This window comes from Cajanus cajan, chromosome 4, assembly GCF_000230855.2.
Source record: "Cajanus cajan strain Asha chromosome 4, NIPB_CcT2T_4, whole genome shotgun sequence".
NCBI lineage: Eukaryota > Viridiplantae > Streptophyta > Magnoliopsida > Fabales > Fabaceae > Cajanus > Cajanus cajan.
This window is the reverse complement of record NC_138520.1, coordinates 70,264,452-70,281,071: the sequence shown is the minus strand read 5'-3', so window position 1 is coordinate 70,281,071 and position 16,620 is coordinate 70,264,452. Positions and strand designations below refer to the sequence as shown.

Genomic DNA, 16,620 nt, shown 5'->3' with positions numbered 1-16,620 from the left:
CCAACCCCATCCTTCTCCCATCTCATCCCTCAATTAAAATCTCTCTCCATTCCTTTTTATCCTTTGAAACACCAAACCTTGATCACAAAACAAAATCTTTGTTAAAGTCCTTAAGTCGTTTTCGTGGCAGATGCCGGGTGTCCCTACCTTTTATGTCAATTTCACGTGCCCTCTACCTTTTTTAAATCCATAACTTGTATGGTCTACAGAGAATATCCTTCTTCTATTCATATCAAATTATCAATGATGAATAATATACATGGTCTCCCTTTTTCCCACAAATTCTTTGTTTTAAGTATTCTTTAAACTATAAATGTGGGTCACTAAGACATGGATAAGAGCGTGCTAGCTTTTGTGTTGTCTAGAAGTTATTCGTGAATGGAAATTTGCCAGAAAGTAAGTGACAAACCCCAAGTGGAGGCACATAAAAAGTATTAATGTAAAGAAAAAATTACACTAAAACCCTTAAAGTTCTACAAAATTATACTAATATTTCTTTTTATAAAAGATTTAGAGAAACTTTCTTTATAAAAGTCATATATAATATAATATTTTTAAATAATTTAGGAGAATTAAAGTAATGTATAAGAAGTGTTAATAAAATATAAAATAAAAATAAAAATAAAAAAATACAAAAAGTTATTAATACAATTTTGTAGAACTTCAAAATCTCTTAATGTAATTTATTCTAATATAAATGGTCTGAGTTCACATAATGATATCTGGTATAGTTGATTTTATTTTATTTTTTATTTGTTTTCTTTCCTATAATAAGTGAGAATACGAAAGACTCAATACTTTGGTTTTGCAAATTGTGACTTTTCTAACATCAATGTCACCTATTGAACCTAAGGACCTATAATCAGCAAGATATATAAAGGTGGAAAAGTATGGGCCTAACTTTGCGGGCAGAAGTCTATCTAGACTCACTTCATTCAATAACTCATGTTTTATATTAAATTTTAAAATAGACTTTTAAAAAGGATTTCAATACAATAGGTTCGAACTATCAAGTTGCAAAACAATTGTACTCGTAAAAGAGAAGTGATACTACAATAAAATAGACTTTTAGTGGCATTTAATATGACTTTTAGTGATAATAAAAATTACTACAAAATCTTTTACCAGCATTTCACACATTAGCCATTGTATGCAGGGTCGCTAAAACATTTATAATACTTTTTAATTATCTTATTTCTAGTCGATGTAGGACTTGTAAGATGAGCACAAATACTCTTTAATACCTTATTTCTAATTGATGTGGGACTTAGAAGATGAAGGTTATCTTTTAAGTGTATATTCTTTAATTTTTTTAATTATCTTATCTCCTAAATACCAACTTAAAATAGTAGTTATAGGTCAAACTCAACCTTATAAAATATACTTGAGGTGAGAGTTATCATTCATTTATATACTCTTTAATTATTTTATTTCTAGTCGATGTGGGACTAAAGTTTTTTCTAACAAATAATTGTCGCTAATAATAAATTTTGATGTAATGTAAATACATTTTTAGTAACCATTATATAATAATCATTAATATTTATATTAAATAATAAAATAGAGATAATTAATTTATTATCATTAAATAATTGTCAATAATACTAAATTTTGTTATAGATATTTACTTGGTTCGGCAAAACATGACAAATTAATACAAAATCATGAGAGTAGTTAGATTAGTTTATTTCAAGACAAATAAAAATACAATATGATCCGACAGTCACAATCAATTCGTAAACTTTTCATCTAAAAGTTGTGGTACTACTAATCTTTTTCATTTACAAGATAATAATTAATGGACCTTGGCTAATAGTCTCTACTCTAGTTTACGTTAGTGGGGGCTTTCTTTTTTAGATACAAGTGTTAGGCTAAGATTTTGTGAGTAGGTCGGATACTATTTTAGTGTCTAGAATCATATACTATTAGTTAATAGTGTTACGCACTGAAACAAATCTTTAGCTATAGTTTTTGTAATCTTTAGCCATTAATTAAACTTCAACATGCTAATTGTGAGTTAGCTAATGATAAGGATTGTCAAGAGTGAAGATGTTGGAATTCGGCATATTTTACACATACATATAATTAACCCTACTTTTACAATGCAATTGGGTTGCACTTTTAGGAGTAATGAAGAAAACTAAACAGGTTAATTTGCACTAATGATGGATAAAAAATTGACCAAGTTGGTGTTAAATTTTTCACCAATAGAAAATAATAATATTGCAATGATAGCAACAAAATTCAAGTTTAAGATATTTTGTATATTATTTTAATACTTCAACTAGATCAATTCTAGAGGCTCAAAGTAGTGTTAATTAAGAAACTTATAATCAAGTTGGTATTTATTTGGAGTTATTCGCAAAAAAATCTCAAAAAATATTTATAAACTAATTATTTTTTAATGAATAGGAAATTTTATTGATTGAATGAATGAAAATGGATGGAAACAACAGGGACGAGTATTTCACCCAAGGGAAGGCCCACACAAGTACAAGCTCAATGAAACAATTGTCTTAGGGCATTTAATTTCAATGGAAGCAACTCATTTGAGTTGTTTCATGCATTGAAAAATGAAAAAAGTAATTTCTAGTGTGTCATGTCAGTATTAAGCAACTCAAATATAGATTTACTCCAATAATAAAAAATTTTAAGAAATTCAACTTTTAGAATTTTTTTCTAATTATTTATGAACCAAATTTAAATTTTTATTAAAAAGGATAATTGCACTACAATGAAAGAAAATAAATTACGAGAAAAAAATACACAATAAGTAAATATTAAAAATAAAATAAAGTAATAGTAAATACATAAACATTATGCGAAATTAATTTTCATCATTATTATTTCCGAAACGTTCCTAAATATGTTCAATAAGATTTGTTTAAAACCTAGTAAGGAACGGTTGCTTGAGGAAACAACTCTCTCTCTTCTTCAAGCAACTCATGTTACCACATCAGAGTCCTACAATGACAAGAAACCGGGACTTGAGTTGCTTCATGAGACAAGCAACTCTCATTAGAGTTACTCTTAGGCCATCTCCAGTGGGGTTGCTTATAAGCAATCCCACTTGCCACATTAGCCTCACTTTTTCCTTTTTTCTTAAGAATTGGTGCTTATATAAACAACTTTGATAAATTTTAAGCAACTCACTTACTTCTTTTTAGGCTGATGTGGCAAGTGGGGTTGCTTATAAGTAACCCCATTAGAGGTGCTCTTAGGTCCTACAAATATCTGAGGTATAAAAAAATTCATAGTCTTTTGACAACTTATTTATTAATGATTTATCAAGTAATAAATTTATTATGATATTATATTTTATTGGTCACAATATATTTAATTTAATTAGTAAGACAAAGTAATGTATAAAGATATTTATATTGGTATTTCAATAATAAAAAAAATTAAGTATATCTTATTATTTGTTTTAAAAAGTTGATAAAATTAGTTTTGCATCTATTTTGAACTATGTAATCCATGCCCAAAATGGTTATTCAAATTAGTATAGAACTTAATTACAATATTTAATTAACATATCACGTCACCATAAATTAACAAAGTTTTAACGATGTTAATTATTTAAAAATTTAATTGTAAGATTTTTAAACTATAAGGATGTATGTTTTTAGCTACAGGATCTAATTAAAAACTTGGAAAGATTACAGAGACTAATAAACTAATTTGGTATAAAATTTTAATGAATAAACATATAAATATAATTAAAAAAATAAGAATTAAGTATTAGGAAAATAATGCAAATTTTTAAATTCAAATCCTAAAGATATTATTTAAATTTTTAAAATATTATTATTTTTTTAGAATATTATTTAGAATTAAAGTATATTCTATTTATTTTATGAATTTTTTTTCCATTTTTAAGGTTAGGATATTAGGTAAATAAATAAAATTTTTTGATTTAGGAAGAATTATTTGACTTGTAGAGGGAGTTTTTGTCCTAAATGAAAGGGGTAGGGTTTACCTAGTTTCACCCAAAAAAAAATCTAAAAGAAGAAGGTTTACTAAGTTTTGTCATAAAATTTGTATTGAAAATTTTCAGGTTTTGTCTGTCACAAAAATTGTGAAGAAGATTTTCAAATTTCAATTCATATAATTTGAAGGGAGGATTTTCATAAACACGTGTAATACATTTTGAGATATAATAAACATCTAGTAAATGTAGGCATAAGGTGTCAAACTATGTTAAATAATTTTTTGTGATTTTTTATTGCATTGACTTGTTTGTGTTTTTTCATCCTTATACATAAAAGAAAGAGTTTAGTTTTTTTTTGTTTTTAACAATGATATTAGAGCTCATGGTTCATCTAACCTGATAACTTGTCACTTGATATTGGAACTTGACATACAATGTTGTAAAGTAAAAGTATGATTGAAGATAATTATAATAAGTATTCATGATGACAAGAAGATGGAGTTTGAAAATTTTAATTGAGAAAACAATTGTTAGAAAAATAATTCAAAATTCTAAATTCAAATTATTAAGATGTTATTTAGATTTTAAAACATATTATTCTTGCTTTAGGGTATTATTTAGAATTAAAATACATTGTATTTATTTTAGGAATTTATTTTCTCTTTTAATGTTAGGATGTTATGTTAATAAATAAAAGTTCTTGAAATAGGAAGAATCACCTAACTTATAAAACGGTGTCACTACCTCCTAAATGATAGAGAGTCAATGAGGATTTTTTAACTTTCACCAAAGAAATTTGAGAAAAAGTGTTTACAAAGTTTTAATAGAAAACTTATGAATGAGAATGTATCAAGTTTCGTCATAAAAACATATGAAAGAGAATTTGTCAAATTTTGTCAAAAAAAAAATTGTGTTGAAGATTTTCAAATTTTGTCAATAAACATCAACCTCGTAAATATAAACATAAGATGTTGGGCTATACTAAATAAATTTTGTGATTTTTCTATTTATTAATTAATAGTGTTGTCTTATTTTTATTCTCTCATCCTTATTTATAAAAGAATGAGATTTTTTTTTGTCCCCAACAAGGAATTATATATATAAAATTAAACTTTTGGCTGGATTGTATTTTTTATCTTACAATTGTGTAATTTTAACCTCCAAGTTTTAATTAAGTAATTTTAATATATATATATATAATTTTAAAATTATACAATTAACCTACTTAAGTTATACATATTATAATTTTCATTCATGTACAAAAAACTTAAAATATTAAAATCATATAAGTAAAATTTAAAAAATTAAAATTACACAATTATGATACAAATGATTAAAAACATAAAGTTTTAAATAAAAATTTTCTTTTTGCTTTATATAGCCAGGCACTTTGGGTTTTCTTCTTTTTGACAAACTTTATTTGTAATTCCCTCTAGCAACTCATATACCTCCTTATAGTCCCTGGGTCGACACACCCACGGTAGGGACACACTACACTGCATGCGAGAGCTCAACAGTTTTGAAACCCTAGTTAGTGATATGGAAGGGACATGGTTGAACTTTATCCATCTTCAATAAGGTAATTATATCATGAAAGCAAAAAGACAATTTTATTGTAGAGGATCCCATGCCACAACTTTTTTGGGGATGAGACTTTCAGTATACTCACAATATATATGCATGTAAGGGTCCATGACACTTTCAGTCTTTTCATGTCAATAGTAGTAAGGCCACGATTTTGAGATTGCTGCTCCCTAAGGGTCAAATTAAAATTAAAACCCTTTGCCTCTTCACATCACGTTTAGCACACAAAATCAATGGTTAATGTTTTAACTTAATCAGTAGTTTTGAGATCAAATTTTAAGTATGCAGTTTGTATTAAATATTTAGATGGAAAATTTTAATGTCCATAGCAATCTTATGTTATTGAAACATTATTGTTTATGATAAAAGTTGTAGTCTACACAAAAAAAAAAAGACATTCTAAAAATAAGACTCAGAAAAATAGTGTTAGCAGCACATTTTAAAACCTTTTTTTACACTAATTTTTACGGATTAAAATTTATTAAAAATTAAAAAATTAAAAAAAAAAAAAAAAACTCATTAAATCTCGTATATTTAGAATTACTGGGATTAGCTTAGTAGTTAGGTGAGGAGATATTATGATAGTAGTTAAAAATATGAGAACTTAGATTCAATTTTCATTGCAATTATCTTGTAATTTTTCTTATCTTTATAAAAAAAAATCTTGTATATTCCGGTGAATCTCAAACAATAAAATAAAATATGTTGAAAAGATTGTATTATTACAAAATATAAGGAGAGTATTTCTTCAAGTATTGTAATTTGACAAAGAAACCCGGCTTCTTAACTATACCTTTTTCCTTCAAAAGCCTAATTTTGGAATTGAAAATCCAAACTTTTGGCATCGATCAATATCATACATACAAATAAAATTCCACTTTGGGCTTCATTTGGACATCTATTATGTATAAACTTCAATGTGTATTTATCAATTGCTATTAGCACTCCCCATTCTTACTAATAGATCCCTTTCATATTTTTTGTAATGTTTTTTTTTTTGAGTCACTCAAGCTCCCTTGCCTGCAGTGATTCTCATAGCAACAATGGCCTGTTTTCATCCTCGGATTCTCCTTGTTGGCTCTTGCATGGATTGTTCTTCTTAATCTGATTTTTTTCCCCCATAGAAGATTCAAGTTCATAGTAATTGCTTAATAGATTTATAGACACATGCATTATGCTCCCATTCCAACCAATGGAAGAAAACTATTGTCCCATGAACTGCAATTCTTGTTATCTATCACTCACCCCCTTCTAGTTTCAAGAAAAGTATTACATTTCAACACTTTTTTCAAATTAGTCTCCAGAATGCGATAAAGTTTTTCTTTTTTATAAATAATTTCAGTTTCTATAAAAATTTAATATATTTTTTAGTTCATACATTTATTCAAAGACACGTTTTTTAATCTTTGTCAAAGGATTAAAATCGCATCATTTTAAATATATATATATATATATATATATATATATATATATATTCGCATCACTTTTTTTTTAAAAAATATTGAGACTAAAAAATATATTAATTTTGTATATGGATTGAAATTAACATTTTGAAATATTTCGAATGACCGAAAACATATTTTACCCGAATTTAAACTTTTGAGCACAGCAATATTAAGAGCCTCCTAATTGACAGCACCATCCACAAATGTAAAAATTAAAGAATTCCAAATTTTAGTTTTTCAAAGTAAGAAAATTTGGAGAGCTTCTAGAAGAATTTTTTTTAATACTTTCATTATTTAATTTCTAATAATACATTAAAAAATTAAATGGATATTTTTTAATAATTATTACACAAGATATTCCTATTATTAAAAAAAAAAAACGGTGAGATCATCAATTGATCATTTCAAAGTTTTTTCTTTCATTGGAGAAGATCTCTTCTCAAAGTTTTTATATATTTTCAAAATAATAATACTGCATGTACAAGAGTATTGTAGGAAATAAATCTGACAAAAAAAAAGAGGAGGGTTTGTAACACCCCAATTTTTTATAAAGAGTATTTTTGTATTAATGGCATTTTCGTAATTAGTAATGGTATTTTCGTAATTTTAATAAAGGAATGAGGGTATTTTTGTAAACTTATTATAAATGGCATTCTCGTAATTTTGTTAAAGTTTTTGGGGTATTTTTGGTTTCTGGAACGGGCCGTTCCAAATGTGGAACGGGCCGTTCCAAATGATAAAATTGTGTATTTTTGGGACGTCCAGAACGGGCCCAGAACGGGCCGTTCTCCAAAGGAGAACGGGGCGTTCTCCTTGCAGAACGGGCCGTTCCAGAAGGAGAACGGGGCGTTCTCCTTGCAGAACGGGCCGTTCCAGAAGGAGAACGGGGCGTTCTGCTGGGTTTTGGAACGGGCCGTTCTGATTTCAGAACGGGCCGTTCCAGTTGAAAATTTTGCGTAGATTTGAAGGGTCCAGAACGGGCGTTCCACTTTTTGGAACGGCCGTTCCGGATAGGTCCGCGAAAATGCCTATAAAAAGGCCCCTCCTCCCTCTCAAATCCACACACCTCTCATCTTCTCTCCCTTCTCTCTTTTCTTTCTCTCTCTACTTCCTGCTGTTGATGGAAGGAGCTTAGGGGGTGGAGGTTCTACCCTAGTTCCGGTCCCGATTTAAGGAGAGAAAGTTCTGCCCGAATTTTGACTACCGTTTAAGGAAAAAGAAGAGGAGGTTCTGCTCAAGTTACTATTCATCCAGGTACGGGGGAAAAGGGGATTATTTATATGTAGAGTACATGAGGGAATTGGGTAGAGGAAGAATTTCTTAGGATTATGATTTTATAATTATTTTATTTGAAGAATCATTAGTTCTATTGAAATTATGTGATGAGGTTTATAGATATGCCAAATTGTAGGAATAATGATCTGGGAAGAAAGAAGAAATCATAAATGCTGTGAACTAGAATTTGGAATAATTATGAGTTTCACTGTTATATTAAATTGATTATCTTATTGATTATTATAATTTATGAATATTATTGCTATATTACCCGTTAAGAATGGATGATCTTGATGTGAATTGCTTGAAGGGTGTGTAAACCCTCATTTTGTTGGGCTTATCTGTTGTGTATGTGATGTGGAATTATGTACGTGATGTGAATTTGAGTTATGAAATGAGAAGTGTGGAATGTGATTGAGATGTGAATGAGATGTGATTATGGTACTGATGACCAGGGGTGAGCACGACCCTAAGCTGATGGGTAGCGTGACCTTGGCACAGTGTTATGTCAGGGGTGAGCACGACCCTAGGCTACTAAAAAGGGTAGCGTGACCTTGGCACAGTGTTATGTCAGGGGTGAGCACGACCCTAGGTTGGAAAAAGGGTAGCGTGACCTTGACATAGTGAAATTTGTGTGGATTATGAATGAATTGTAATGTTCAAGTGGATTGTGATGGATTGATGTAATTGTGAATTGAGATGTGAATATGATGAATGGTTGATAAATTATGATACACACACACATATATATATATATATATATAGATAAATGCTTATGAATATTTTATTAAATAATGAGTTATTATGAGATTATATTGTGATGTGTTTGTATGTACTTTGCATATAGATATTTTCTTTTCTCACCGTATAAACTGTGGATATTTTAGGAGAAGAAGATCCAGCTACGAGTGGCTTCTAGGATGCCAACAATTAAAATTCTGGGAATGCTCTGATAGTGTGACATCGGGGCAGAGGATTTCTAGGATGAAATATTTATGTGTATTTGGCACTGTAATATTGTTTTGAAAATAATTTGTAAAACTCTTGTGTTTTATGTTTTATATCTCTATTAATGTGATTGTCGAATTTTTATGTGAACCCTTTTACCAACTTAGAAAATTTAACCTTCTTAAATGTATTATAAATTTTTTATATATGTGTTGGGGTAGTAAGGGTGTCACATTTAGTGGTATCAGAGCAGGCCGATCCAATCGGCCGTGAGTAATGAGTCTACTATGCTTGTTTGGTAGATTAATAATGTGATGAGTTGATTGATGTGCTAATAAGATGATTAATTATGTTCTTATTTATTTATTTGTGTGCATTGTATTCTCAAGATTTGTCTGATAGACATGATATAATTTGGTGATGCTATTTTTTATTGATCTTTTCATAATTTCTTATTTGTTTGATACTTTTTTTTTACGTAAAAAGACCTTAAATTTGGATGATTTAAGAGTTTACGGTTAATGGAATTTAGGAATATATAGTAGTAAGCAATTGAATCAAAGGTGATTGTATTTGAGAATTGGAATTTTGATATTTTGATGAGAGATTGGAATGTTCCTTGAGTATTGGTGCTTGCATGTTAACTTTATGGTTTAGGTAGTATGTAAATTTTATTCTAAGTCCTTTGTGAGCTGTTTTGGAAAGCTTTAATATGAGTTTAAGGTGGAAAAAAAAAAAAAAAAATGAGTTTGGAATGGTTAAGGTATTTTGTGAAATGTTAGTACACTAATGCTAGTATGATAATTCCTTATGTCTGTTGTTTATTTGATTGTGTACTATTTTCTTAGATTATGGCTGGTAGGAATGATCGTGCAATTGCTGATGCTCTTCAAGCATTAGCACAAGCTGTAAGTAACAACCATAGGACTGAAATCGCTCCTAATTGGTTAGAGCGATTTCAACGAAATAATCCACCTACTTTCCAAGGAGGATATGACCCAGATGTTACGATGAATTGGCTAATGGAAATCGAAAAGATTTTCAATGCCATGGAGTGTCCTTTCACTCAGAAAGTGAGGTTGGCTACCTTCATGTTGACTGCTGATGCCCATTTTTGGTGGGAAGGAGCACTTCAAAGGATGATTGATGCAGAAATGCAATTGAATTGGGACAACTTCAAGAGGGTTTTTCTTGAGAAGTATTTCCCGGATGATGTAAGAAGCCAGAAGGAAGTTGAATTTCTTGAACTAAAGCAAGGGAATGACACAGTGGCAGAGTATGCTGCAAAATTTGATGCCTTGGTTCGCTACTGTACTCATTACCATGGTGAGGATGGCGAAAGGGCTAAGTGTATTAAGTTCGTGAATGGCCTTCGCCCTGAGATAAAAACAGCAATCAATTATCAAGAAATTTATCACTACCCGACTCTTGTCAACAAGAGTAGAATTTATGACCGTGACAATCGTGCGCGTGCTGACTATTACAAGGGAGCTGGAGGTCCTATGCGTACCACAAATTCTAGTGCTTTAGGTAAAAGTAAACCTTACACCAAGTCTACTGGGAATTCAAGTTCTAAGGTGAATAATCAAGATTCGATGCAACGAAAGAGTCAATCTCCAATGGTTGGACAAACATCAAAAGGGGGGAGTGAGGGTTCTGTTCCACGCGATAATTGCTTCAACTGTGGAAAGCCAGGTCATAAGGCATATGAGTGTTGGGTACCAAGAGTGATAACATGTTACAACTGTTACGAGAAGGGACACAAAGCTCGGGAGTGCCCCAAGAATAAGAAAGAAACAACAGAGGTTGAAGGGAGCGCTAGCAAGCCTAGAGCCACAGGAAGAGTATTTGCCTTGAGTGGTGTTGAAGCTACTTAATCCAAAGATTTCATCCAGGGTATGTGTTTCATCAATGGAACCCCTCTAATTGTTTTATATGACTGGTGCGACTCACTCTTTTATATCACGTGTATGTCTAAATTACCTATTTTTTTTCCTTGTCTTTTGAACTACTAGTAGAGACACCCACTAGTGGTTCAGTGATCACTTCTGATATCTGTCCAAAGTGTCCCTTGACTATTGATGATAGAGAATTCATAGTTGACTAAATTTGTTTACCTCTAAGTCAGCTAGTGAGATTAGGAGCTTCCTTGGATTGGCTGGATACTGTAGAAAGTTCATAGAGGGATTTTCCAAGTTAACATTACCCTTGACAAGTTTGGCTAGGAAAGGAGTTGTGTTTGTATAGGATAGTAATTGCAAGGATAGTTTACCGGGCCCTTGAGGAAAAGTTGACTAGTACACCTGTTTTAGTATTGCTTGACTTTTGTGGTTTATTGTAATGCTTCTAAAATAGGTTTGAGTGGAGTGTTGATGCAAGAAGGAAAGATAGTGGCTTGTGATTCTAGACAATTAAAAACTCATCATGGAGATTACCTTATGACTTAAGTTTACAGGTGTAATATTTAGAGACATTGCCTATATAATTCTAAGCGTGAGGTATTTATTGATCGATAGGGCTTTAATTATTTGTTGACTAAAAGAGTTAAGTTAAGTTTAAACTTCTAAGAGGACTAATATTTCAAATTTAGTTGTTATTTGAGAAAAGTCATTGTGGTAACCGATATTTTGAGTAGGAAATCTTTATATTTATGATTAGAGATTCAAATTAGGGATTTAAGTTTGACTTATGAGATTACTCTTAATAGTGTAAAACTAGGTATGACTCGAATACTAAGTGGATCGTTGAAAGAAATTGGAGAAGCATAATTAGTTGATTCATTTGATAACAAGATATGAGATTATAGGATAAGGTGATGGATAAGAATTTGACTTGGGTGTAGATGGAGTGGTGAAATTAGTGATCTGATACGTATACCTAGTGAACTTACACTTAGGTACTTGATCTTTAGAGATAACCATAGAAGTAAAACCAATATTGTAGCAGATACCTCGATTATGATGACCTCTGATATATCATTTTGATGATTTAAGGGTTGGATTTGATCGAAGAATTTAGAGACTTATGCTAGATGAGTGAGATTACCCTTAGAAGCATTGAATGGATTATGCTGAAAGTAACTAGTGAATTAATGGATGAGATTAGGGAAGCTTAGGAGTCAGGTCTTTTCTTAGAACCAAGTGGAGAAGATTGGTAGAAGTATAGATAACCATTTTTGAGTAGAAATCAATGTTGTTTTGAGGAGCAAGAACCAATTTGGGTGTTTAGTAACCTTGAATTAAGAAAGATGATTTTAGAGTAAAGACATACGAGTGTTCTTGAAATATATTTACGAACTACTAAGATGTATCAGAGTTGCGCAGCGGAAGTGTAGTGACCTAAGGTGAAGAGAAAAGAAATCATATACTCGTGTTTAATATACAAGAAATCTTTACAAATTTTGTAGCAATTAGACGTCTCATTTTGGAAGTAAGATGGTGAATGGATAGACCTTAATTATAGGTTTGTTTGAGACATTTAAGAGATTGATTTAGATTCCTTAAAATTTACTTGTCTTACCCTTAGATTTCCTTGGTAAAATGAATAGAGTTGTAGGTAGTGAGGTTGCATAAGAATTAGAAGTAAGAAGCGAAGAATTTACCATTGCAAAATTTCGAGGACGAAATTTCTAAAAGGAGGGGAGAATTGTAACACCCCAATTTTTTATAAAGAGTGTTTTTGTATTAATGGCATTTTCGTAATTAGTAATGGTATTTTCGTAATTTTAATAAAGGAATGAGGGTATTTTTGTAAACTTATTATAAATGGCATTCTCGTAATTTTGTTAAAGTTTTTGGGGTATTTTTGGTTTCTGGAACGGGCCGTTCCAAATGTGGAACGGGCCGTTCCAAATGATAAAATTGTGTATTTTTGGGACGTCCAGAACGGGCCCAGAACGGGCCGTTCTCCAAAGGAGAACGGGGCGTTCTCCTTGCAGAACGGGCCGTTCCAGAAGGAGAACGGGGCGTTCTGCTGGGTTTTGGAACGGGCCGTTCTGATTTCAGAACGGGCCGTTCCAGTTGAAAATTTTGCGTAGATTTGAAGGGTCCAGAACGGGCGTTCCACTTTTTGGAACGGCCGTTCCGGATAGGTCCGCGAAAATGCCTATAAAAAGGCCCCTCCTCCCTCTCAAATCCACACACCTCTCATCTTCTCTCCCTTCTCTCTTTTCTTTCTCTCTCTACTTCCTGCTGTTGATGGAAGGAGCTTAGGGGGTGGAGGTTCTACCCTAGTTCCGGTCCCGATTTAAGGAGAGAAAGTTCTGCCCGAATTTTGACTACCGTTTAAGGAAAAAGAAGAGGAGGTTCTGCTCAAGTTACTATTCATCCAGGTACGGGGGAAAAAGGGATTATTTATATGTAGAGTACATGAGGGAATTGGGTAGAGGAAGAATTTCTTAGGATTATGATTTTATAATTATTTTATTTGAAGAATCATTAGTTCTATTGAAATTATGTGATGAGGTTTATAGATATGCCAAATTGTAGGAATAATGATCTGGGAAGAAAGAAGAAATCATAAATGCTGTGAACTAGAATTTGGAATAATTATGAGTTTCACTGTTATATTAAATTGATTATCTTATTGATTATTATAATTTATGAATATTATTGCTATATTACCCGTTAAGAATGGATGATCTTGATGTGAATTGCTTGAAGGGTGTGTAAACCCTCATTTTGTTGGGCTTATCTGTTGTGTATGTGATGTGGAATTATGTACGTGATGTGAATTTGAGTTATGAAATGAGAAGTGTGGAATGTGATTGAGATGTGAATGAGATGTGATTATGGTACTGATGACCAGGGGTGAGCACGACCCTAAGCTGATGGGTAGCGTGACCTTGGCACAGTGTTATGTCAGGGGTGAGCACGACCCTAGGCTACTAAAAAGGGTAGCGTGACCTTGGCACAGTGTTATGTCAGGGGTGAGCACGACCCTAGGTTGGAAAAAGGGTAGCGTGACCTTGACATAGTGAAATTTGTGTGGATTATGAATGAATTGTAATGTTCAAGTGGATTGTGATGGATTGATGTAATTGTGAATTGAGATGTGAATATGATGAATGGTTGATAAATTATGATACACACACACATATATATATATATATAGATAAATGCTTATGAATATTTTATTAAATAATGAGTTATTATGAGATTATATTGTGATGTGTTTGTATGTACTTTGCATATAGATATTTTCTTTTCTCACCGTATAAACTGTGGATATTTTAGGAGAAGAAGATCCAGCTACGAGTGGCTTCTAGGATGCCAACAATTAAAATTCTGGGAATGCTCTGATAGTGTGACATCGGGGCAGAGAATTTCTAGGATGAAATATTTATGTGTATTTGGCACTGTAATATTGTTTTGAAAATAATTTGTAAAACTCTTGTGTTTTATGTTTTATATCTCTATTAATGTGATTGTCGAATTTTTATGTGAACCCTTTTACCAACTTAGAAAATTTAACCTTCTTAAATGTATTATAAATTTTTTATATATGTGTTGGGGTAGTAAGGGTGTCACAGGGTTTGCTCAGAAAAATTAAAAAAGAAAAAAAAAAGTCTAAAAGAATGTAGAAAATGCAAACAGTCACTCCATTTAATTTGAAGTATTTACTTAATTCAATTTTTATTTATCATAATTATTTATAAATTAAATATTAATATTTTAAAATAAATTATTAATAAATAAAAATAATTTTTTATTATACAAATTATTTATCATAAATCTAAAATATAGTTTATGTTTAAAAATATTTATATATACTAATTTTCAATATAATTTTTATATTCAAACATAGTATTTATTTACATATATAATTTTTTTTTTATAAATTTTAATTATATGTAATAAACATTTATTACACATGCTAAAATATTAGTTTTATATGTAATTTAAAATGTAAAAAATAGAAAAGCATCAACCCATATATATATAAACCCAGTATATTTATTGAAAGAAAAAAAAAACATCAGAGCATATAGACAGGTTCATCTCGATAATCTACATGATAAAGAATTATTTTCAAATTTCAATGCCTACTTAAATTATTGGATGAAAAAAAAAATTAATGAAAGGTAGCACCAACAAAATCTATAATTATACAATATCTAACTTTATCTTTGAAGAAAATACAACAAGGACTGCAGCACATATATATTAAAGAAGTTTATGTTAGCTCACTTGATTGATCAATGTTTGAAATTTTGTAAACTTCAATATTGAGTTTGATTTATATTGATATTCAAAAAAAAAGTTTAGCTAGTACATACAACAAGCAAACCATATTGACCACTAAAAACTTGTGTGGTGCCCATAAGGAAAATTCTTTTCCTAGTTTCTATATTGAAGAAGATACATACATATACAAACATACATGTATAGGAATAATGACTTTGAATTCTAGCTATATATGTTGTGAAGGTGTAATCTTGATAACAAGGCCAGGGAAGACATCATCTGGGTCATGGATATGAGGGTTCTTCTCCACTATAAAGGGGTCACCACACTTGTCACTGATTGTGTGAAGTGTCTCTCCTTCTCCAACCACATATATTTCATCACAGGGCTTGGACACCACCTCCTGGTTGCCTCTGATCAAGTAGTTGCCCTGATCTTGAAGGGCATACGTGTCCCTAATGCATAGCAATATTATGAGGGACACAAGAAGACATGCACACCACCATGAGGCTGCTTCAGCTATGGCTTTTGAACTTGACAATATTGGTGCCTTTCTTGCTTTCATAATACCCATCACTCTAATTGGAGATAGTGAGATATGGAGTGAGTTTTTGTGGTCTATTACTCTGCCCTAAGTGGAGAGTTTAGCTGTATAATGTGCTACGTGAGTTTAACACCTTTTATAAGCCAAATTATCTTTTTATTAATATTTTGATATTCATAGTGAATTTAAAGAAATTTAATTTCAAAAATTATTATAAAAGTCGTCAAATATAAATACTATATATAATTTGTGATCAATTAAAGTTATCTTAATGATAATAAAAGATTACAAAAATTTCAAACATTGTTGTTGTCATATATATATATTATAGCTATTTTGGTAGATTTTAATTTTTATGCACAGTTCATCTTGTTAAAAAAATTATATTTTTATTCAATAAAAAAAATATTGTTGATATAATTAATTTTTAAAGTAACTAGTTATTAAAAAAGAAGATAAAGTTATTATGAAAAATAGTTTGTTGTTGAATGACAATGGTAGATCACTGGTTAAATACTCAAATACTTTTCCCTTATTTTAGATATTTCATTTTTTTTAATGCTTTAGTCTTAGTATTTGTGGTTCTCAATCCTGGGCTTTGAAAGTCACTTGAATTCACTACATATTATAACAAGTTGAGGTCACCAAATAAATATAATAAACTGTTTTTATTCAAAAATCTTTTATTTTTGGGACATAAAATATAAC

The 16,620-nt window shown here is 30.6% G+C and overlaps 2 protein-coding genes across 5 annotated transcripts; one reads left to right on the top strand and one right to left on the bottom strand.

Annotated features, from left to right (window-relative positions):
• Nucleotides 1-7,525: 7,525 nt before the first annotated feature.
• LOC145956946 (uncharacterized) lies at nt 7,526-14,864 on the top strand. 4 transcript variants are annotated; one of them, XR_014433359.1, is made up of 3 exons: nt 7,526-8,187; nt 13,404-13,513; nt 14,418-14,864. XR_014433359.1 is itself a non-coding variant. In XM_083072954.1 (3 exons), the coding sequence occupies exon 2, from the start codon at nt 10,035-10,037 to the stop codon at nt 11,058-11,060; it is 1,026 nt and encodes a 341-aa protein (XP_082929080.1). In that variant the 5' UTR covers nt 7,529-8,214; nt 10,032-10,034; the 3' UTR covers nt 11,061-11,079; nt 14,418-14,810. The 4 variants fall into 4 exon arrangements, 2 of the variants coding, with proteins under 2 accessions (XP_082929080.1, XP_082929079.1); XM_083072954.1 differs by lacking the exon at nt 13,404-13,513 and adding an exon at nt 10,032-11,079 and having other exon boundaries at nt 7,529-8,214; nt 14,418-14,810; XR_014433358.1 differs by lacking the exons at nt 13,404-13,513; nt 14,418-14,864 and adding an exon at nt 9,123-9,333 and having other exon boundaries at nt 7,526-8,214.
• Nucleotides 14,865-15,594: 730 nt separating this feature from the next.
• On the bottom strand, nt 15,595-15,942 carry LOC109802713 (uncharacterized). Its single transcript, XM_020364124.1, has one exon. It carries the CDS (start codon nt 15,940-15,942, stop codon nt 15,595-15,597), a length of 348 nt encoding a protein of 115 aa, XP_020219713.1.
• Between the last annotated feature and the right edge of the window lie 678 nt (nt 15,943-16,620).